At 32.6% G+C, this 24,850-nt stretch overlaps 1 protein-coding gene across 2 annotated transcripts in view; it reads left to right on the top strand.

The window, feature by feature from the left end:
* Nucleotides 1-24,166, top strand: part of LOC118193712 (uncharacterized) — a 96,207-nt gene extending 72,041 nt beyond the window's left edge. Inside the window, exon 8 of one of the 2 annotated variants that reach the window (XM_085823554.1) lies at nt 22,686-24,166. In XM_085823554.1, coding sequence (XP_085679680.1) covers nt 22,686-22,766 — 81 coding nt within the window. In that variant the 3' untranslated portion in view covers nt 22,767-24,166. The remainder of the gene's footprint in view (nt 1-22,685) is intronic. The other variant, XM_085823551.1, reaches the window with a different exon arrangement.
* Nucleotides 24,167-24,850: the final 684 nt, after the last annotated feature.

Genomic DNA, 24,850 nt, shown 5'->3' with positions numbered 1-24,850 from the left:
TCATTTTATTATGAAGGCACCTAATAGGTTTACCGCCGTTGCCTCCTATGAAGTGACAGAAAATTTACATCCATACCTTTTCCCGGATTCGAGCCCGTCACCCTTCGGTAGGGCAGTCAGAATCACTAACTACTTAACCGTCTGGGCGCCAATGACAACCTTGTTTATTTTTTCAAGAAAGGTTTAGCAGGAATGTAAGCGAGAAGTGGCTATCTGCACATCCACCATACATCCACCATGCAACGCTACGCAGGTGAACAGTACTTTTTATTTAGCATACTTTTACAAAAATTGCAATTCTTTTGTAGTTTTTTGGAGTCTGTCATGATCACACAATGATATACGACAATAGTTAGTATCCTAAGGTTAATTTAATCAATAATAAATTCGAACAAACTGGAACCATCAAAATTGTGAAATAAGTGGGATAGCCAAATTGTCCGCTAAACAAAGAAAATGTGCAAGCCTAATTAGATATTAGACATATTTGTAAGAATTGAAGGTTATCGCAAGAAAAAATGAATCGACATCAATGGTTCAAAGGTGGAGAAATTAAAGTAGCATCAATGTGTGCGTAACTGAATACTAACTTACGTAAATAATATTAAGAAAAATTTTTCACAGTTAATAACTAATTTCTAAATGCCATTAATCATTTTTCTCCCACCCCACGTCAGTATAAAAATATCAGTACAGCTTGCATTTTGAGAACAGCCCCATTGGTAAAAACCTAAAATAAACTTCCTTACCGAGCATAAGAGAAAAAAAAGCCCCCCCCCACAGCTTTTGCGATAGTATAACAATCAGGCACCGAGCATCACCCATACTATCCTAACCTACACAGCGGCGCTGAATAACGTGCAAATGATTAATGCGCATGGCAGATAAGGCGAGAGCACGGGCGCTTTTTATTACTTTCGGCCCATATCAATTGACAATAAATAATAAAAAAAATCAGTGTTATATCAGGAGGATATATATATATATATTTTTTTACCAAGCCTCATATGTTTATGTATATGCAAGGATAAGGTTGGGGGAAATTTCTTGGGCCACCGCTCATGCACAATTGATGACCGAATACACAGGATGGGGCCCCCATCTTCGAGTGGGGTAACTTCGATTGTGGGGCCCGACAGATGAATGGGTTAATACTGCGCAGGCGGAAAGGATGGTCATTGATCAGGACTCTTTCTCACGCATGCAAGAGAAACTTTACATTCATCATTTGGTAAATTTTGCTTCACTAAACTTTCTGGGTGATAAGATCTGTGGCATTGTTGGCCTTGAAATTATATAAATTGTGATGTATTTGTTATGAGCTTCTTTTCCTTTGAAGTCTCAAGAAATAAAATCAGAGAAGTAGAAACTCGATCCACCCTTCTTTTGTATCTTTTGCTCTAAATATTTTTAAAAAAATGTGCAAGTATGTAATAATGTATGTAATAATATATTGTTACGAATTTGGTATTTAAAAAGCTAATGTTAGTTCAATTATAAATTAAATGGTTTTATTTCTCGCGCAGTGCAGCGCGTGACGAATATTAAAAGAAAGCTAAGCCGGAAAATTGAAAATACAAGAGCGCGTGCATTAAATAAATAAATATCTCTTTTTGATTTCGAGAAAGTACTGGAAAATTCTAGCGCGTGATTTTAAAATCTTATAAAAGGAGGAAAACATCTCAGTTTGTAGTAGTTGCTTAGTTTGTTGTTGTTTAGAAAACTACTGTTGTTGATTGTAGCGAATTCGCGGATTAGCGTTCTTTAGCTGTTTTGAATGACGTTCTATTGGACATTTGAGTAGTTAAAAGATAACTACTGTGAGATATTGTAATACTGCATGATAATTTGAGAAAATTTAAGCATTTTTGTTGTGATAATAATAAATTTTTTGTTCATTTTTCATCGGACTTGTGCATTCATTTCATAACGAACCCGTACGCACGCGACAATATTATATATTATTGTATGTAAATAATATATTAACTGATAAATGATAATGTCCATATTCGCAGGCTAATATTTTAAGAAAACTTAAGCTATTTTCATTACAGTAATTGCAGCTTTTGTATTTGATTTATAGATTGTTATTTATTTAATTGCTTTACATTTTTTTTCGATCATTTAGAACCCCAAAACATCTTAAACGGCAATGAATTGTTTTACTTTGGTAACTGATTTTTTTGCAATTGAAAAGGCATCGTAGAGCTTTAATAATTAAATTAAATAAAACATTGATTAACTCCTCGTAAAATTATAAGCCGTTGAGTATAGATTTTGCAGTAATTTTCAAAATTCTAAGACACTATAATACTGATACATAAGTCATTATACATAAAGTCAGATGAATTTTTAAGACTGCGTTTTAAACTGAATAATTAACTACTACTTATGTTTGGAGCTGTAAAACTAGGCAAGTTACAGATGGAAACTTCTGCTTGAACTAAAAAAGAAATTTTTATTTCTTATTTATTTACTTATTTATTTTTGTCTTCCTTTCCTAAGGTTTTCGAAAGTGAAGCTAACGTGAAGCGTTAGAGCGGAACAGAAGGTGTTGAAATGTAATTTAAACCTAAGGTAATCAATGTTCAAGGGTTTCGTTACTGAACTGAGACACTTTTTTTCCCCTTCTCGAAAAGAAGAAATTTCAAATTACTATTTTCATTCGATCCTTCATTGACTTTTATAATAATACAGAAAAACATTCTCTAAAATAGATTATTGTTATTTTTTTCTATTTAGTAGTTATTTTCTTCTATTTAGTAAAGTTCTGACAGAACATTTGACTACAAATAAAACAACATTTATAAATAATTTGTATTTAATTAAGGTTGAAGAGGTATTTTTAATTTTTTTTTTTTTTTTTTTTTTTTTTTTTTTATAAGAAACGCGTAAATTCTTTTATTTCTGTGGAAACAATAAGTTTGAAAATTTCCTTTTTCCACAACATTGATAACCCCTTCCAATTTTATTTTTATTTCTTTCTTTTATAAAGAGAATATTTGTAAAATTTGTCACGCTTTAGAGAATGCTGCAACCAAAGATTTGAGGAATATGTAAATAACTTTAGTAGGAGTAAGGTAAAAAGTCATAGCACTCCACCAGTGACCGTTAGGTTAAAACCAATGAGTACTGGAAGTTCGACCTGGATTAGTCCCAAGGAATAAGGCTGCTGGCTGCATAGTTAGTTTACATGACTTTCCCTATGTGTAACGAAGTTACGGGCCAATTTCCCTTAGGTCGTCCACCACGAAAGCATTCCTTCTCTTAGGCAAATAGCCCTCGGGTATTTTATTACATTCAAATAAGTGATGGCAAAGCATTAGACATGAGAAGCAATATTCGTACGTCATTTAACAAATGAATCTGCAAAGTGCTAGGTTCTGGCTGGGGGCGGAATCCAAGTCATTCTCCTCTAGTTTCAGAAAACTCTAGCCAATTTTCTGACTATTTGAGCTATCCAAAGTCTATAAATAGTAGCTTCGCGTATTTACTACTATTGCGATTTACGTTTTTCAAAGACAGTATAAATCAATAAGGTCAAAATGTGGGAAACATCTGTAAACTGAAAATTTTAAATTGCAGTTTAACACCTTGGAAAGTTTTTTTATTAAAGTTTCAAATAACTTAAAAAAAAGTTTTAAATTATATAAATCATTAAGCTTAAAGATAAATTAAAGGCTAATCTTGGTATGCATAATTGAGTTTTACATTTGTAATCATTTTAAGGTAAGTAGTTACGACAAGCCCGGAAATTAAAGCTACAGAATATAAAATCTTAAACGTGAAACGAGTTGTGCAAACCAGGAGGGAAAAAAAAAAAAAAAAAATTGATATTATTTCATCGTAACTTAATGACCTTGGAGACTTATTCAGAAAGCAAAGACTCTGTTATTTAAGACTTAATTATGCACTTATTTAACTGGATTACTTCTGCATGAGGCTTGTAGCAAATACAAGTGACAATACTTTTCTTTCTACCATGAGACGTAAAATCCGGTACCTAAAAACAATAAACCTCTCTTCCGAGAGGAGCGGGGAACCAGCGTTCATAATTCAATGGATGTTTGCGTTTTTTACTAAAGATAAAAATCATATGATTTAAATATTTTATCAACTGTCATCCTCGAAAAGTTTTCAATCTTTTTTCATTAAATGTAAACAAACTGCTCTATTCGTTTCACTGCATTATTGCTACTATTTTGCAAACTGCACTATTTCGTTAATATTAAGATTAAACTCTTTTCAAAATAAACGAAAGGATATTTAATGTATTTGTATTTCAATCAGCTTTCTGTTTCTGTTATTAAACCTACATAAAATTTAATTGAAGAACCGAAAAATGGGAATGAAATTAGACAGCTTTATTTTAGCTGAATGAAAAAAAAAAAAAAAAGAGTATATATATATATATATATATTTTGAAAAATGATAATAATGAGATTCAAAATTTCACTTTCTTTAAACTTATGAATATAAGTGAATATGTTCCGCTAGTTTCTATATTCTCACAGCTGTTTTACGGAGAGAGTCTTTGTCCAGTAACAATGCAAAAAATGCTAAATTTAAAAAAAAATAATAATAAGGAAGAAAAATTTAGGGAAAGAAACGAAGTAAGAGAAAAACTTTTTACTCTTTTCTTTTCATTCCACAGTTTTATTTCATCCAAAACCTTAAAACAGCGTGAAAATTTCAGTTTCTTTGCAAGCACGTGCTATGAATTTTCTCTGACGGTATCTCCTGTTTCTTACAGAACAAAATTTACATAATTCATTCCACTTTATTATTATTATTATTATTATTACTATTACTTTTTTTAGCCTCCTCAGGGTGGGACGCTGCATTCTAAAAACCTTCTCCTCGAGAACAAAATATGAATTATGAACGCGCTAGAAAGCACAAAAAAGAATTAAATATGAAACATAACGGCGGAACTCTCGTTATGATTGTGCAATATTTCATCCCCTTAGAAAAATTCTACTTTTACGTTTGGCGTAAGCATTCTGATGAAATTGAATTCCCTTCTAAAGTAACAGTACTTCTGCTAGCATATTAACCCTGTCGCTTTTGTAAAGTTTAGATTAAATTTATGATTTCGAGAGTGAGAGTATTATTCTGAAATATACCTCTGCAATGATTTACTGAAGTACACTACGATGAATTTGCTGAATTTCATCACATCTTCTGTATCTTTCAATACTTTAATGAGAGAAAAAGACTTTTTCTTCCATTAATCTTTGACTGTCAAATAGGGTTACCCTTTCTCGCAACCAGAAAAATATAACTTTAACTATCAGGACAAAATAAATAAATAAATAAATAAAAATAAAAATTCAGACCTGTTCAAACATAGACATATATATATGTATATATGTATGTATGTCTTTGTTTATATATAGATATATATATGCATGTTGGAAAATTTATCCTTTACTAATGCTCCTAATATTTTAATTTTTAGGTTCCGCCTTTTTCACAAATTTTCTTTCTCTCGTCTGTTTGGATTTTCTTGACACAGCTTTATAAATTTCATAGTATGGAACTTAGCATTTCTTTACAACATCTTTTGAATATTGTGCTTCTTTCATTTGAAATATTTGTGGTCGAAAAGTGGAGCCGCAACGCTAACGTTCTGCTAACTTTGCAGACACGCTCCTGACCGTTTATTTCTTGGGACAAAACAGCACCGGTCCTCTCATTGCTCGCATCTATGTCAAGAATAAATAGTTTGTCGAGCTGAGGATAAGTCATGATCATCGCAGATGTTAAAGCTTCCTTCAGTTTTTTGAATGCATTCAAGAACTTTTTCCTGCTGTCTTCAGCTTGTGAAGAGGTCTTTCAATGGAAGAAATGTCCTTCGCGAATTTTCTATTGTAGGTGCAAAGCCCAAGTAAATTTCTCAGCCGATGGAAATTTTCGGGGCGTCTCCCAGCTTTAACTTCTGACACTTTTCCTGGATCCGTACACACACCTTCAGCAGAGATGACATGTCCGAGATGATAAGTAACTCCATGCTTGAACAATTTACATTTGTCGCGACTTAATTTTAGATTGTTTTCTTTTTCTTTCTGATGCACCTTCCTAATATTTTCTAAATGCACTTAAAAACTCTTCCCGTCGATAATGATGTCATCCAGATATATCAGACAGGTTTCGTAGATGAGGCCTCTCAAGACGATCATAGTTCTTTGTGACATAATAAAAATCTTCTTTTCGTTTGTTTATTAAAAGCCTTGACAAAGAAAAAAAAATTAAGAACAAATTGCGTTGTTGGTTTTACTTACGATGCTTAAATGATTTCAGTTATTACTTTAATGTGAATAAGTGATAACTGAGTATTTTCATTTAACTTCAAATTTTATAGCATCTTTTATATTTTAAATAAAAAAATTGGTCTGAATTATTTACAAACATCAATCTAAGATTCGAATGTTGCATGCCTTGTATAATTATTTTCTCATTTTCAGTGCTTGGCAGATTTTTAAACGGACTAAAAATCATTTGGAATCCATGGCTAAACATAGCTTAATTTAATTCGGGAAGAAAGGTGTACACGCAGAATTTCCATGTTATCTTTAACGCAATTCAGTAGAACGGTCATGCGTATGCAAAGGTCAGGAACAAACACAAAACACGTGCAGTCGGCGCACTCAACTCGAGACTACAATGAAAGGAAGGACGGAGACGCAATTAAAGACACTCGATGCAAGTACAAATGAGTTCTTTCGTGAAATATGGCTAGAAGAAACCACCTGGATGACTTCGCACGTGGAAGAATGATCGGAAAGCTGGAGGAGGAGCATAGTGTCACCAGTGTAGCTCAAGAGTTCGGAATCAACAAAAGTGTCGTTTTGCGCACTTGGAAAGCCTTACAAACAATAGGTACAGCTTTTAGAAAGGTTGGTAATTGCCGCCGCAGGAAAGCAACAGCTGTGGATGACCGATATATCGTCCTGAAGGCAAAAAGAGCCCGAAACCAGTCAGCAAGCGCCATAGCTCAACAAGTGCGTACAGCAACGGGGCGACAAGTGTCGCGGTTAACTGTGTCCAGACGTCTCCGTATCCAGACGCAGAAGGTAGCCTTTTGCAGAAGGTCCGCCGTTTTGAATGCTGCATCCGTTTGAAAGTTGGCCATCGGCGCCACCGTTTAGAGTGATGCAAGGAGCACAAACTTGGACATCTCATCAATGGAGTTTTGTCCTCTTTACGGATGAGAGTCGTTTTAGTGCTACAAGAGATTCTCAACGCCAGTTGATTTGGAGAGAGGTCGGGACATGGTTTCAACCCAGCAACATCACGGAAAGAGACCTTTACGATGGTCCTGGAGTTCTCGTCTGGAGAAGCATTATGCTGCACGGGCGGACAGAGCTCCTCGTTTTCGACAGAAGTTCTGTAACCGGAGATCGCTATTGTCAGGAGGTAATCCTTCCCCATGTGCGTCTGTTCCGAGGTGCCATTGGAGCAGATTTCGTTTTTATGAATGACAATACACCACACCGGACTCCTGTTTTTCAGAAGCTACTGGAAAGTGAAGATATCACTAGAATGGATTGGCTACCGTACTCCCCTGATTTAAATCCCATAGAGAATGTGTGGGATGCTTTAGGGAGACGCCTTGCGGCACGATTACATCCTCCGGGGAACACCCAACAACTGAACAGACGTTGATTGAGGGATGGACACTATTACCTTATGGTTTGCTGGACAATATGGTGCTGGGAATGAAGCGACGTTGCGAAGCAACCATTGCAGGAACAGGAGGGCATATTCCATACTAAGAAACATCTGTTTGCTGTTCTTCCTCTTGTGCAGACAATCATGTGTAACGATACTATGAGTTCAATAAAGCCTTTTTTTTTTTTTTTTTTTTTTTGATTCCATACTGTATGCATTGTATTCATTTTTGCGCTACTATTCTTTTGTCATCGTTGAAATACAAAATGCTGTCTCTCATTTCTGAATTTCAAGTCTCTCAGATGATTATTTTTGGAGTTATGGCCAAAAGAACACCAGCTGCTTAAGTTTTGCACACCAATGTATTTACATTCTGTAGATAATACATACTGTGTACTATTTATTTGTCTCATTTTAGTTATACAAATTTTAACTGAATTGTATAAATAAACATACGTGCATAATTTTTTCTTATTATTTAAAAATTTTAATGTTTCTAATCATTAATGTATGTTCTGTATTATAACCTATAACTGAATCAACTTCGTTGAACCCATAAATACATTACAGAATAAAAGTAATCACTCATCACTTTTTACTTCATTTTTATTTCCACCATTGCGACACTCAAACGCTATTCTCGGAGCGTATTCAACTTCTTAATTACATAATTGTATAAACTGCGCAAGAAAATATATCGCATGATAAATTATAAAATCATTGCCATATGCTCGCTGCAAATACCATAATCAAGTTCACCGATATGTAACAGAAATTAAAGAAATTAAAAAAAAAGTTTTCACATATTATACAGTGGCGCTTGCAATTAACGCTTACGTCTTTCTGAAAAGTTCTCCTCTGTTTCACACAAAATGGTGACTCTTCTATACTATATTTCTTAACATAACCGTTAAACTATGAAATTCAACTTATCTATATTGCAAACTTATTTTCAGGATAATGTAAGCTTCCTTCACATAAACATAACTCTATTTCTCTTTCCGACCCCGCTTTGAAAAAGGTAACTTTTGTATATGCATATTCCTCTAAGAACCCAAATCACCAGTTCCTTTGAGGCAAGTATTATTGTACCGCAGAAAGATCTTGATAACATTCGTCTACGAACAATTACTCAGTCCGAATCAAAGAGTAAGGCGTTAGAATTCTATTGTTAGGACAGGTTAACGCAAGGATTTCCGATCTCGTTTCGGAATGGTGTGCCTCGACACTAACTGTGCTCGTTTGTGACACTTCGCTGACATGCGTTTCAGTCGTAGACGGGTCATTAGGCCATCACAACCAGTTGACCATACTTTCATTTCGGAAAACGGACAAGTCGTTGATGTTATCCAGCAGTTCTACGTTCTGTCGCCACGCTGTCGCGTGACGACCCCCACTTTTTTTTTTTCAGGTTCCCTTTCGCAACAGGATGTTGCCAAAATTTTCGATTGTGATTGGGAATTTCATTTGGTTGGCTTGTGCGCTCTTTGCTTTACGCTTTGTTACTGTTTTAGTTACTAAAACATTGTTACTTTGTTGTTTGTATGGATTTTGCATGTTGACTTGAAATGAAGAGAAATTAAACAGTTAAATTAATACCTTTTAGCAAGTTTTACGTGAAAAACAATAAATGTACTAAATGTTAAAAAATGTACTAAAATTACATGTGGCTACCGTAAAAACTGCTAAAAGCTTTTGTCTAAAAACGACCTAATATGAAATAAGGAAAATTCGTAAGATAAAAAATCTGAAATCAGACTTTTGATTTTAATTGGTAGTAACCTTTTTTACTTTTTAATTTTTCATTTTAATTTGTATATTTCTCCTTTTCTGTCCTAAAAATAGTTACCGCTTATAATACATCAATCTGAACTATGCCATTTCAAATTAATCCATATCATACGATCTTACATACCGGTGCAATGCAGGTAAGTTTTAGCCAATCAGCGAATAAGATTTCGATTGAAATCAAAACTTTTTTGAGAAGAAAAATCTTCTGACACTCTCCCAGGCTTTTCATTTGAATTTGTTGAACTTCTGCCGCTTGCTCCTAATTAACACGTAGGGGCTCACCTTTTGCATCATCCATTGTCATAAAATGTAGCAAACTTCCAAAAATGTGATATTCAGTGCAGATTGATTACGCCCATGATGAATGATTCAGAATATGTGTTTAAGACATTTTTTTTTTTTTTTTTTTTTTTTTTTTAGTCCAAAGGGGCTCTGTCCCTGAAGGACTATTGTTTTCGTTTTGCGATTTTGCGTTGGTTCACTATAAATGTCCATTTCACTTTTCAAACTGTTGCCACCAAGTGTTGGAGTCCTGCATTATATTTGAAGAAATTAAATAATGAAAAATCTGCATAAATGTATGTATATTTCTCGCATTGTGATAAAACAACGGTACATAGAGCCATCGAAATTATTTTGAATGACGTAATCCTACTGCAAATATGGACATGTAGAAGTCCAAATTTGAAATTTGGAATTTGTTTTATTATCGATTTCATATTTTGTAAAACTTTAACGAATTTTTGATTAACAAAGTTAAGGATTTCTCCCGCCTTCCTAGCGTGCCTTCGTGGTGTAGTGGTTCTGCACGCTGGTCAGTATTCCAGAGGTTCATGGTTCGATTCCCGGTGAAGGCGATTGCTCATTTTTTCATTTTGCCTGCTTCCAAATACCTAATGTCTCTACAACTCAAGGATTTCAAAGCGAACAATGGAAACGTTGTACAGAAAAAACATTTTTATCTCAAAGCCTGAGACTGCGTATCGCAAAATCTAAAGATATGCTCTATTTAAAAATATATTGCGCTTGAACTGAATTTTAACGTGATATTTAATAAATAAAGATAACAGACAAAATGTTTAAAAAATGCCCCATTGGACGTAATTTAAAATCTGAAACCATTCAGATTTTTTTTCTTTTGTTCAGAAATAAATTGTGCGAAATAATTAAATCTACAATTTGCATCACTGTGCCATGCAATTACATATTCTGTACAACAGCACCATCTAACGCCATTGGTAATGATGAATGTTTCTTTTGTGTCTTCTCTTCCTCATCCTAAATTATATACATATATAATTTAGCAAGCATATATATATATATTGTATTTTGTTCTGTAAGTATCGCTTTTGGGGCCTGTAAGCATGGCTTTGGGGAAATAAAAAAAAAATAAAAAATAAAAAAAAAACCAGCCCATTTGGACTTAATGTAAAATGTTAAAACTTTCAGATCTTTAAATACATTTTTTAATTTTATTTATTTATTTATGTCTGTTAAATATATATATTGCTGGATAAATGAATAAATAATTAGGTAGTGTACAGATTACACTGTACACTACCTAGTGTGTAAGTAGACACTAGGTTGAGTACAGTGTAATCTGTACACTACCTAGTTATTTTTTCATTTATCTAACTAGATATCTGTAATACGAAAAGATATTACGCTAATGTAATGTCATAATTTACTCAGCTTAAGGAAAAATAAATTATTAAATAACTTAAATGAAATAAATATGAGTTATTATAAATAAAATAATAAAATTATATAAATATGATTTACCTCACTTAAAAATGTAAGCTAAAGTAGTTGATATATAATCTTTTTATAAGAATATTAAATGTTAAAGCTTCCTTCCCTCCTTTTAAGTCTTAGTTCATACTTTTCTTCTTTATGACGTAATATCTAAAATTAAATTGCAGATATTAGTGTTGTTTATAAAACAGATGATTAAAAGACATTCAAAAATATTTAATTATTAAAATGTGCTTATTTTCCCATTCATTTCGGTAACGTTATTTACTAGTTGCTGAACACCCATTTTATCCATTTTCTCAGCAATTTCCTCTTCCGTTATCAATAGCCATAACGGTGACAGTTGATCTTGCTTCAAACTGTTACTGATATTATTTTAATGCACATAACCCGGCGTGATAGCTTCAATTTTGTTTCCATATGTAATAATTTAGAAGTTGACGTCACAAGCGAGCGGAGAACATTATTTCTGGACTGGTGCAGTTTAGTGCATTAAAGATGATAGTTGAAGTAGATGATTTAAATTTTCCTTATTCTTGAAAAGCACATTCTTTGTAGAGACATTAGGCTACTTTGAAGCAGGAGAGATAAAAAATGAGCAATGGCCACTCCGGGAATCGAATCACGGACCCTCGAATAAGCGTCGAGCGTGCTGGCCACTACACCACGAAGGCATGCTAAGAAGGCGGGAGAAATGCCTTATGTCTTAATCTAATATGAATTACCTATTTTAATGGCCGTATCATGTGCCCGTTCTTGATCACATTTGTGTCTTTTCGGCATCTTCATAAGAACTAATTTCAATGTATTTAAAAAAAAAAAAAAAAATGTGCAACAGCGAAGAGCAAGCAAGTTGGCAGAAGCAAGTGAGAGAGAGAGAATGTTATGTCTTCAAGTTGAAATTTTGTGTTCGGAGTGATTTAATTTCATTGACCAAACTGGAATTATTATTGGCTGAAGACTTTATGTAAATACATGCGTCGTTAGCGTTATGTAAGAATCATATGACATGGCTTTTCAAATGATGCAGTTTAGAGACTTTATGTAAATACATGCGTCGTTAGCGTTATGTAAGAATCATATGACATGGCTTTTCAAATGATGCAGTTTAGAGACTTTATGTAAATACATGCGTCGTTAGCGTTATGTAAGAATCATATGACATGGCTTTTCAAATGATGCAGTTTAGAGACTTTATGTAAATACATGCGTCGTTAGCGTTATGTAAGAATCATATGACATGGCTTTTCAAATGATGCAGTTTAGAGACTTTATGTAAATACATGCGTCGTTAGCGTTATGTAAGAATCATATGACATGGCTTTTCAAATGATGCAGTTTAGAGACTTTATGTAAATACATGCGTCGTTAGCGTTATGTAAGAATCATATGACATGGCTTTTCAAATGATGCAGTTTAGAGACTTTATGTAAATACATGCGTCGTTAGCGTTATGTAAGAATCATATGACATGGCTTTTCAAATGATGCAGTTTAGAGACTTTATGTAAATACATGCGTCGTTAGCGTTATGTAAGAATCATATGACATGGCTTTTCAAATGATGCAGTTTAGAGAGATTTATTAACATTTAACACAGAAAAGGGCGAAATGACCAAATTAAAATGGAGATCCAAGAGTCTATAGCAAACTTCGAATTTTACTTTACATACTTTTTATCATGTATAGATATATATATGTATAATTTGAATTACATAAAATTAGGACTTTCAAAGCAAAAATCAAGCGCTAAAACAGCTTAGATTAAGTAAACAATGTAAATTAAAAAATAAATCACTATTTACCAGTTTGTAAATATTTTTATAAAATGAATTTAGATCTTGCTTAAAAATTTAAGATTATGCAGCTGTTGTGAACATAATAATGTAAATAATACTAAAAATATGTGAAAATCAAGTTTAGGCTAAAATAAAGGAATTGAGTTGAGAAAAATGCTGATAAGTCAAAAGTAAAGTAATGTAAAAATTTGAAACATTTTAAATTCACATCGTCAGAAGGTAAACATTTTAAATCTTTCCTTATGTGTATATATTCTCAGAGACAGACTTTGGCATTTCTAATTCTTTCTTTAATTTAAATTTTAAATAGGCAAGTCTAAATAAACAGTTTAAGAACGCTTCTGATCTAAAACGTGTGGTAAAGAGTATATTTGACGTCTGGTATTATTTGCATTAAATGTGCATCATGCAGCAGTGTATCATCATGTACACACTAAATTGACTTTTATAAATCTGTATATTAAAATTTATAAGTATGCATATTTTTATAGAGCTACTCTATTTAAAAATAAAAGTGCATGTTAAATAAGTTTTTTTAATAAGAAAGCTTGAGCATACTTTATTTCTTACCATTTCAAATAACAAACTGTAAATTCCATAAATATTGCTTTATGCTTCCCTGGATGTTTTTTTTTTCTTATGTTATTTTACTTAACTATATACCGCAAGCGAAAAATCTTGCGTGATAGCCACTTTATTTTCCATAACCCATTTGTTGAAAGAAAAAAGGGGAATAAAAGGGAAAAAATGAAAATATCTCTAAAACGCAATCTTGAAATTTAGGAAATAGTAGATATTTTTTTCTTTCTCCTTTTCTATTTTTTTCTTTCTTTTTTAAACTAAGTTTTACCTATAGCCTATAAATGCATCAAAAAATTCCGGGGAAAAGTTATTTCACGGTGTAGCTACAGCTCCGTAATTCACATATGTAAATGGCTTACATTACTCTTGCTCTTCTGTACACGCAAGAAACATCAGCTTGTTACGAACACACTTTGCGTGTTGCTCTTTATGTAGGAAGATATATTTTGAGCCCAAGGGAATGCTCTGAAGAGCAATATTTTGTCCGTAAAATTCGCTCTGTACTTTCTTTAATAGTCTTAAAAAATAAACAAAGAGTTACTTACCTAATTCAAATATAAATTGCCCCAGAGTATGGTTAAAAACTTACATTTTTCCTGTTTATGGTGTAAAGAGTTTGGGTAGTCATAAAAATTTTCGCTTCAATTTTCAATGATAATACATTTTTTTATCTCTTGAACTCAAAACTAATGTATTCTATTCCATGCAAAAACACTAATAGCAAAAATCTGTTTTCAATTTCGGAGCATAATTGTTTATGTTGTGCAAATTTTTCTTGTAGCCTCATTGTAAGGAATTATTGCGTAGTGTAAGTTGATAAATCGTCCAGTCAGAAATGGCAAATACATGGTTCATATCCTGGGAACAGCACGCATAATTTTTTCATATCTCATATGCCCGAAAACATAATGGTATCTATAACGGCACCCTACCTAAAATTGTAGTCAGCAAGTGGAAAATCATGGTTCAAATAATAGTGAGAGGATACGGTTGATTTTTTTTATGTCTCCTGGTCCAAAAATCTTAACAATCTCTTTAACATGATGCACAATAATAAAACCCAGTTTCGCTGTCCTAATTCTGCTATACCTATATTCTGCTATACCTATTTGGTAAAGCAGTAGGCTCTCCTAACCACTATACCGTCTGGGCGGCAAACACGAGATATAAATTAATCATGTATCTTTTTATAGAATTAAAAGAAAATGGATTACCATTGCACTGGTATAGAATGAGAGAGAAAAACAGAGCTGCAGAATTAGAACAGTCAGTACAAAATTATTCGGATGGTACAGAAGGGTGGACTTAGTAAAAAGTTGAAACTGTTCAAATATCACTATACCTAGAAATTATTTGCATTGCTCCAAGCTCTGGGACATATTCTTTTATACCTTATTAGTGGAGTTATTTATTAGCATTTATTACTAATGGGAAACAAGTTTCGCGACGTACAAAAGCAAGCATAGTAACAGATTGATCTCTACAATCGAGTGCCCTTGTCTGTCTACTGGAGTGATATTGGCATTGTTGATAAGAAAATGACAAGTGAAGTCTTCACACTCAGCGCTACCGACACGCTTCGATTCTCGCAGGGCAATAATTTGCGAAATTTTTCTGTCTTCCCGGAAGCTGGTATGCCTTACAGGATAGTGAGAAAGGACCATCAGCCTAATTATAGGCCTTACGAAATATCACTCTGAAGAATAATTATAAAGCATGCATTTTTATGCAAAATAATCAAACGCTTTAATAAATTACGTAGTCACACGTTCATTGCTATTTTATGGTAACCTATACTTTTCGTTGCTTGAACTGCAACAGTAGAGTAAATAAAAATATAAAAAGTTGGATATATTTTATCATTCATTTTATGTTATAAATTCATAGCTGCAAGGTACTTATATATACTTCATCATATATTCTCTAATTGTCGTGAAACTATTATAATAGCTATGTTTACATCTGCTTTTCTAAAATGAAGTTTCGAAACTTAATTAAAAATTCGAAGTTCGTAAAACTGGAAATTTCCTATGTGATCCCTATAGTGAAGTATTTTTTTTTCCGGGGGGGGGGGGTTATTGCATGCTTTGCCATTAGCCACTAGACGGAAAGCGGCGAATGCTCCTGAGAGGACTTTTGTAAGGAGAACTGGCTCATACCCACGTTGCACATGGGGAAAAACACGAAAAGCTCATGCAACCAGCCTCCTTCGCCGAAACTCCGAACCGAACTACCAGAGTTTAGCGGCTTTTACCGCTTGGCAGTTAGTGGGCTAGTGAAGCTGAGTTACTTTGCTTATTTATTAATTATTGTTTTATAATCATTAATTTTTAATCCTTTTAATCTGTTACTGAAAAATATTCATTTCATTATTTCCTTACATATTTCTGTCACACCTTATAAACATCTAATATAATGTATTAAGTTCTCCTTTATATAAATGCAATTAGTTTAAGAACTTTCTACTCTCTAATCCCGCGAACGGGCTGGCTGCATGGGTGTTTTCGTGGTTTTCCCCATGTGTAACGTGTATACGAGCCAGTTTCCCTTAGAAAGTCCTCCACGAAGGCATCCCTCCCCTTAGGCAGATAGCCCTAGTGTGCTTTGCCATAATTAAATACACACACACTTTCTACTCTCTAAGAATTTTAAATAGCTGTTCGCTGGTAATCATATGCCGATTTTGAAACTGTAGCCAAAAATTTGGTTGCGTATGAAATTAATAGAAGGTTTTCTTCATTTGCAAGCACCATTTTAATTACTTTATATATTTTTTAGTAAGTAAAACGTCTTTTCTCACTTGCGTTTCAAATGCCCCTGTATTTAAACGTTTACATGTTTTATAATTAAATTACATCACGAAATAATTTCTCTCTTTCGCGTAAATTTGCTTTATTTAATTAACTCTGCCTGATGCAAAGCAAAAGGGAAATAAAATAATTAATAGCCTGTAATAAAGTGTTGTATAAAGTGAGTATTTTTCCAGTGTCGTGATTTTCAACTTAACATGATTAAGGAGCATATTTGTGACCTAAATTTTGTCTCTATTGAGGTAAAGGAAGATTATTAGATAGTGAAAATACTATGCATGTGTAGTGCATTACATATAATTTTCGTCTCTGAAATCACTTCATATGTATGGCTCAAAAACTAATGTCAATTCATCGACACATTATTTAAAAAAAGAAAGTTTACATATGCATGTATTTATTTTAAAAATTTACTTTATGTTGATTATAAGGTTTTTAATTCAAACTTCCCCTCATAATTCGATTCCTATCAAGGAAAAATAAATAAATCTGCAAAACTTAATTTTGCGATTGCCATGTTCACACAAGATCGATTAGTTAGAATTACTGATTGCTAATTTATATTAAACGTCTTTTAATATTGCATATTTATAACAAAACAAAACTTGATTCAGGTATTACAGTAACCTAGTTACCAACAATAATAAAAAAGAAAAAAAAAAAGAATTCTATTATAACATTTGGAAACATTTTATTATAATTTAAAGGTAGGCCTGCAGATATACGAACGAACTAATTAAGAATAGTAATTATCTGAAAGCTTGCATCTTTTGTCTCTTCAGCCTGATAATTATTTACCTCAAGTTAAGGAAAAGTTAACATAAAATTGTAATAAAGAACAACGTCAGAATCACGCGTTTCAAACCAGTTACGAAAACAAAATCTTGATTTCCACGATAAACTGACAGTTAATCAGTTCCAAAATGTAGAAACATAATTCCTGCCTTTTCCAGCTGGTTATTATTTGCTTAGCTTCAAAAAAAGTGGTCAAACAATTCATTTTAACCTTACTGCATTTCCAAATTCTCTGCGGGTATGATTTTTCTTTTACAGCTGCCAGTCTTTTGGAATTTGATGGCCGCAGACAGTACAATAACTGACGTATTCGCATTTACGTAATACTAATGGCGGAAAAAATTCTTTAATTCTTTAGACTGGACTTGTCAATAGGAAAAATTCTTCACAAATTTCCTTTTCATCGGAAGTTTCAATTCAATAAACCGCAGCAATTATGCTTGTCAGAACTTGGCCTGCTTAATTCGGCAGGATTTTTTTTTAACTACAACTTTCATCAGTCGGCTTTTGTACAATGGATGACAAGTCCTTTCTTTAACTTTTGGCCTAATAGTGAAATGGAGGTCACTGGATGGAAAATGCTATTTAAGAAGGATTATCAATTTCGACATAATTGTGGTGCAAATCCTAATCGACTGATTGCAGAATCTGTAGACTTAAATATTTCTTTGTAAAAATATTATACCCTTTCGGCTAAACAGTAAACAATTGGTTATATATGTCTCTGCCTTTGCGCAAGTTCAACTCATAAAACAAAGGAGCAACAAAAGCAGGATGTTTCATTTCCTGTTTAGTAGACCTCCAATTTTATTTTAAAATTTTATCTGTAATTAAGTCTTTGATCATATTAATTACAGTATCTTTCTTTTAAAGTTTTATGTCAAGGATTTTTTCCAACAACTTAATAAAAATTTCAGTTAATCTGAGAGTCAGGATAAGAGAAGTGTTACAACTAATGTTAAAGTAAATCTTCGAAGAAAATATTTCGAAGTTAAGCGAAATTACAAATAAGATAACACCAAGCTGAAGTTAAGTTCCAAACCGCTAAAAATAGATAGACAATTCATTCATAATTAAGAGAAAAATCAAATGCAATGCAATTTAGCAAAGGTCAAGTGGCGGCTTTCCAGCAAATTTAGCAAAGGTCTTTGAAGTGATGTGATACTTTCCCCATGTGTTATTTTCTCACAAGTGACATTTTCGCATCTATAAGGTGGAATTACATAAAATTTTCTAACGGTACTAACTAATCAGGAACAACAAGTGACACTTTCGTACAATCAAGCTGAAACAATGATAATTAGTGCTTTTTTTAATGATCCGCTTTTTTTTCTCTGACGACTTTTTCAAGTGATACTCATGTGTTTTTAGTTTCTCCGACGTTCATTTTAAGAAATTTGCTGCAAAATCGATTTTACCCGTACTTCAATAGAATTTTAAGTAATCTTTTCATAGAATACGGAGGAAAGTTCAAGAAAATAGCATTCTGGAAACAGACAGCACCTATGCACTCATAGCAATTGTTCCTACCTATTTTATTAGCTATTTTTTATAAAATAAAGATATACGCATATTTTTCGTCTTTAGTAAAAATGTAAGCCAGAATCTGAAATATAGCACACATTATTTTATTCAATGGAACATTCAAATATAACTGAGCTTTTTTCTCAGTTGTATTCCTTACAGAAAGATATGCAGATTTCAGTAGACAAGCACAAAGAGATGACTGCAACATATACTCTGATGCCCGGAAGAAAGAAGGAATTTAGCAAAATCTTTTGAGTTTTAATAGAAAAAGTTGGTTGTAATGGGGAGCACCATAGAATGGACTTTGAACAAGAAACAAATAACGCATTTAAAATGCTTCTATCCCATACAACCATGCTAGGAGGTAACTACCATTTCACTGAAATACTTTGGCGACTGAAGACATTGGAATAATAAAACTGTACCGGGAGTATGAAAAGCAATTCCGCTAAATATCACAATATGCATAGCTTAACCTCTAAGAGCATCTACCTCTAAGAGAAGTAAAAAGCAGATAATATTGTGAAAGGATGGAATCACAAATTCCACAACTGTATAAAAAAATTTATTCTAATATCCAAGAAGTTCATTAAAATATCAAAAAAAAAAAATTCAGAATAATAAGCTACCAAATCAAGTGTGATTTGAATAGTTCAGAAAGAATCGACAATAAATGCATATTCACGGGGACAAGAAACTCAGAAGTATCTAATTTTATAAAGAATTTTCGCCTCTTTCAGTGCATGCTTTTGTGGTATAATTGGTAGCATGTCGGGTAACAATCGGAAGATCCGGCGTCTGTATTTCGACTACGAATAGGTGATTTTTCATGTTACCGTATAAGATATTTCTCCCGCCTTCTTAGCGAGCCTTCGTGGTGTAGTGGTCTGCACGCTCAGAGCGTAATTGAGAGGTCGGCGGTCCGATTCCCAGCGGAGATGTTGCTAATTTTTCATCTCATCTGCTTCCAAAAATACCTAATGTCTCTACAACCTGCTTCAAAAATCTTACTAAACACCACAGTGGCGCCGAAACTAAAATGCGATGGACGAAAATTCTTCGCCACCTGAATTTGGTGACTAGATCTTCTTCCTTCTCAGTCGATGTTTAAGTGGGGAAGAAAATAAGGAATTTTCACCTTCGTTACTGTTGGACTCCTCGATGTAATTGTAGCAAGTCTTGCAACCAACTGAAAATCCCGACGACAGAATACCTGCTTTTTTCTATTTTCTACCTGATTTCTCCCATTTTCTAATATAAAAAATTTCAACAAACTCTTAAGTTAATTTAGAGGCAATGAATGATGTAAAAAAGTGCCGAAAAAGTCTATTATTCATTGCAAATCTGGAATATAACTAAATAATATGCAAATAAGGATTGAAGATTATAAACATTGGTTTATGTTTTTTTTAAAAAAAGGCTAATCTTCATTGATATGGTTTAAATACGTAAAAATTGATATGGTAAAACTAGTTTGGAGTTTGAAGAGGAATTATAAATGCAAGACAAATTTAAAGTACTTATCATTCATTACACAAACATAAGTTAATATCTATGTACTAAAATTATCTTGTTAACATTTATATTTATACATTCCAATAGTCTAGGATTTTGCTTTGTAAATTGATAATCAAGCTCACCATTCTAAGTCCACTGAAAGATATTTATGTGCAAATCCCATTAAATTACTAACTACAATTACCCGTCCATCAATAAATATTTCTTGGTGAGATATGTCTCTGATTTCGATCTGTTCAAAAAGGCACCAAGTTCCCTTGAAATATTTTTCTGCGCCCTATAGATAGAAAGATGTTCGACTTTGTGTGCATATTTGCACTTCTAAACGTGTTACGTAAAGATTATTCACAATTAACTCAATATAGCCGATGTCTATTATTCCAGGACCGATTCTTACATACTAGTTGTTAAATGTTTACTATTATTCGAATTCCCTCCACAAGTTACAATTCAAATTAGCTCTCAAGACCACAGAATTCGGGATGTGCACAATCATAATACTGAAATATTTTCTATCAGTAAAACATGTTAAGGGAATTATATAAAATTACTTAAATAAATAAATTTGCAAGCAATAATAATAAAGTGAGCAAAAGAGATAATTCATAGATATAAAAGAATTTACAGGGAATTTATTACACAAATTATTATTGCACTATCATCATTGTTGGAAATATAAAATATTTTATTTGAATAATTACATTACAGTACTACATATCATATTCTCCTGCGCAGAAGAGTGTTCTGTTCCAGTCCCAAGAATTACACGACTAAACTCAGCTTAACTGTAGAACATCAGGCCTTATGGGATTATTAGAGTTGCATGTTAATAGACTTGCAGTCTTATTTAAAATTATCATCTGTAATGAAATCTCAGATTATCTGACCTATGGTAGCTTTCTTTTAACTTTTATATTAAGATTTTTTCCGATTACTTAATGAAATCTCAAACCATCCGACAGTCAGTATAAGTACAAACGTAACATAAATTCTTAGCCTCCCCTCTTTCTTTTGATAAGATTGGTTTATATGCAGAATTAATATGTACAGCACTTACACAAATCTGCTGATATTTTAAACTAAAAATGATAAGTTTGAGATTATAACATAATCTATGCGGATAACTAATGATTTGATTATGACATGTCGACAGAAATTTGGAAGGTTTATTGGTTAGATAAATTAAATTTCGAATGATTATTGCATTTATTTGACTTCAGCAAGATGAAGTTGTAGACGTATCCTAAATGGCAAACTGTTACTCAGAGTTGCTGAGGCCTAAGTGAGGTAACCTGGTATCAAATGTAACCCCTAGTGCGTGTCAAATAGAGCTTAATTGCTTTCTTGGATTGTTTGCTGTAAAAGCACATACCATACCATTGTATCTCTACTGACAATGTAATTATGTTTACAAAGCTGATAATGTTCCCTGCTTGGGGAACACCTTGCACAGAAAGTGATATAAGCATCTTCAACGATTCCAAATTCATGCGATTTTAATCCACTTTAACAATTAGAGGTACTATAACGCATCAAGAGAGGGATGGGAAATCCTTCGCGACCGTGCAAGGCATTTAAAGCAAGCAGCCTGGTTGAATAGCTCACTACAGTACTGACGGAATTGATGAAGGCAGCATCGTGCAGAACAAAAATATAGTGTACTCTTGATTATCCGAATTAATGCCAGGGAAGCAGGTCACGGATAACTGATAAAAGAGGGGTGATCTCAAACTGTAAAATTTATGCATATTATATATGTTTATTTCTTAAAAGATCAGTCATTTTATTTTATTTTTGAGAATATTTAAATATTTGCCTCATTTTACTGCGTTATTTCACGACGTACTAATTTTATCGCTGTATTCGAATCTTCTTGGGTCGACAAAGTCCAATAGAGTTTCAACAGAAGTCCTTATCTCGAGACTAATGTAATTGCCAGTATTTTCTTAGCTTGTACACAGAGTGGTGCTGAAAACAGTATCATTCATAGCTTTTTCTGTTCTTGTGATATTTGAAACCAAATCGCCATTATTTAAGCTTTGAAAGCCCGGCAATTTTTCGGCATACCACTTTACATATTGCCTCGACTTCTTCATAATTAGATAAATCTGCTCATGAAAATCGATTTGTGCGAAAGGGATTGTCTTTGAAACTTAACCTAGAGGCGCAATTCAGCGGTTTTTAAAGCATACTCGGACTTGTGAGTTTGTTTTCTATACATTCTTCGCGCTTAGCTTTGAGTGTGCTTGCGTGGGTACCACCGCGCACGGATAATTCGCAAATAAGATAATCCCCTTTCGGATAATCGAAACTTTCGAAGTCAAAGAATTGCCACATTAATTGATTTCGACTGTTTGAAAGATTTATTCAGTGACTTATTTTTGTTGATGCTTGTAAAGAAGTATTTTAATAATAGATTTTCTATTTCTATATAGCCCCGTTCACATGCAACGCTCCTTCGCACAGCTGCCTTTAGCAAGAGGAGAAAAGGAGACATGAAAGAGTTTCGTCTTTAGGAGCCGTTCAGAAGACCACCGTCTTCCTTCCCCTTTAGACCTAAGCCTCTGTGAACAATCACGTCTCCGAATTGGCAGATTTCTAATACTGTTTACACATTTTTAACGTTGTTTATTGTTGTTAATTTTGTAATCTGTACTTTCGCAACTGGTACCTGAACTTCCGTAATGGTTCCTGAAAATTATATGCTTTTTAATTATTATTATTATTATTTTATAAGCTGTTATTTTGTTCACTCTTGGTGCTTGTCACTGTGGTTAAAAGATGGTCATGGATTTTTAAACTGCTTCCCGATAAGAAATAGAACTCAAACTTTGTACATACCTTGCTTGTGGATGATTTTTGATTTTTGATTTTTAGAGGATTAGATTTTTTTTTCAAATTTAAAGTTGAAACGATTTTTTGCAAATATTAACAAATAAACTGAGAATCCCAGAATTTTGCACCATAACACATTGTGGAGGGGAAAAAAAAAAAAAAAAAATGTCATTTTTAGCGTAATATTTTTTAAAAATATTTTGGGAGAATTTTTGAAAATCGTTCATGTTTTTAGATTTTTTGACGCCCATTAATTTTAAAATTTCATATCTAAAAATATATCGGTTAAAAACTTCCGACATTTTCACAGCTTATAAAGCAAACTTTTCGCATTTAAAAAAATGATGAAGGAAATTAATTGGATGATTTTTTTTTACTTTTTTGAAAGATATGCAATGAAGCAGAATGGGAAATATTGGTTCTTCTTGGGCAACAATTCGAAACATCGGTTTCAAAATAATAACCTCATTATACCACACTATTTTTATGGCATTATTTATGCTATATAGTAAGTTGTTATTGTTGCCAGCTGTTAGTTCAGCGTGAGATTGGAGATATTTCTGAGTTAACTTTCTCTTAAGATGCGTTTTGCATTCCGTTGTGTTTAACGTTCTTATCAGATTGAAGCATAACTACTGATTATACTTAGTGATATTCTAAACACTTGTACGAGTATTTATGTGGAAAATTCCAGAACTTTGAAGTGTTTCTGTTGATAAAATAAATTTAATTAAGCTATCATCGGATTTGAGTGCAATGACAATCATTTACGAACTATTATCAATCTATTACAAACCGGTACGCACGCAACAATATTGTTTTGAACGTGTTTATAATTAATTAATGTATTAAAATTGTTTTGAACGTGTTTTACAAAACAAAAACAATTCTTCTTCAAATTTTTCAAAATTGCAAAAACAGGTAACGAAAAATTCTGCTTGCGTTTTATTAGTTTTTGTAATTTTTCTGGCCACATAAGGTTTTAAAAAAAGGTTTGTAATTTATGTTTATATTTACCAATTGAATAAATAGCACTAGGTTTGATTTATATATATATGTGTGTGTGTATTGAAATTCAGTAATAAAATTTTAAAGATTTGAAATGATTAAATGTCTATTTAGACAGTTTGTATTCTTTAAACTGCAAATGCAAACTGAGAAACCTTTTGCATTTTTTCAATAAATCATTTTACCTAAAGTCCTAAAACATATACAGGTATGGACTAATTTTTTTATTATTTTTACTGCTTATTTAAAATTATGTACTTTATAGAAACAAGGATGGGTTTTACAAAATACTGAAAGGAAAAATTATTTGAAATGAAAATGTGACTGAGATCATATTTTTTTTTTAAAGATTTTAGATAAAAGTGTATTTTTATTTTTTTCTCAGAAACTAATTCATTAATTGCAAAATCATTCCTTGAAGTTATTAAGAACACTCTAATAAATATAATAAAAAAACTGGGGGGGAGACATAGAAAATTGTAGGAGAAGAAAGACTTAATTGTAGAATTTTTCCTCAAAAATTTAAATTAAAAAAATTACTAGCAAAAACTTTTTTCAGCTTAAAATTATTTTGTCTCACAAAACCATTTAATAATATTCATAATTTTTTTTTAATAATCGTTCAAAAGATACCGAGTCCCTTGTCGCGTTGAAGCCGATATGCACTTGTCTTAACTTTAGTTTTAATTTGAACGATATTTCTGGAATACCTAGCATCAGATAACCTTGTCTGTATTTGTCTATAATTTCCGTATCT

The sequence above is a fragment of the Stegodyphus dumicola genome, chromosome 9, assembly GCF_044657685.1.
Source record: "Stegodyphus dumicola isolate Sdum_Otavi_A_Nest chromosome 9, ASM4465768v1".
NCBI classification, from domain to species: Eukaryota; Metazoa; Arthropoda; class Arachnida; order Araneae; family Eresidae; genus Stegodyphus; species Stegodyphus dumicola.
This window is presented reverse-complemented; position numbering and strand designations above follow the sequence as displayed.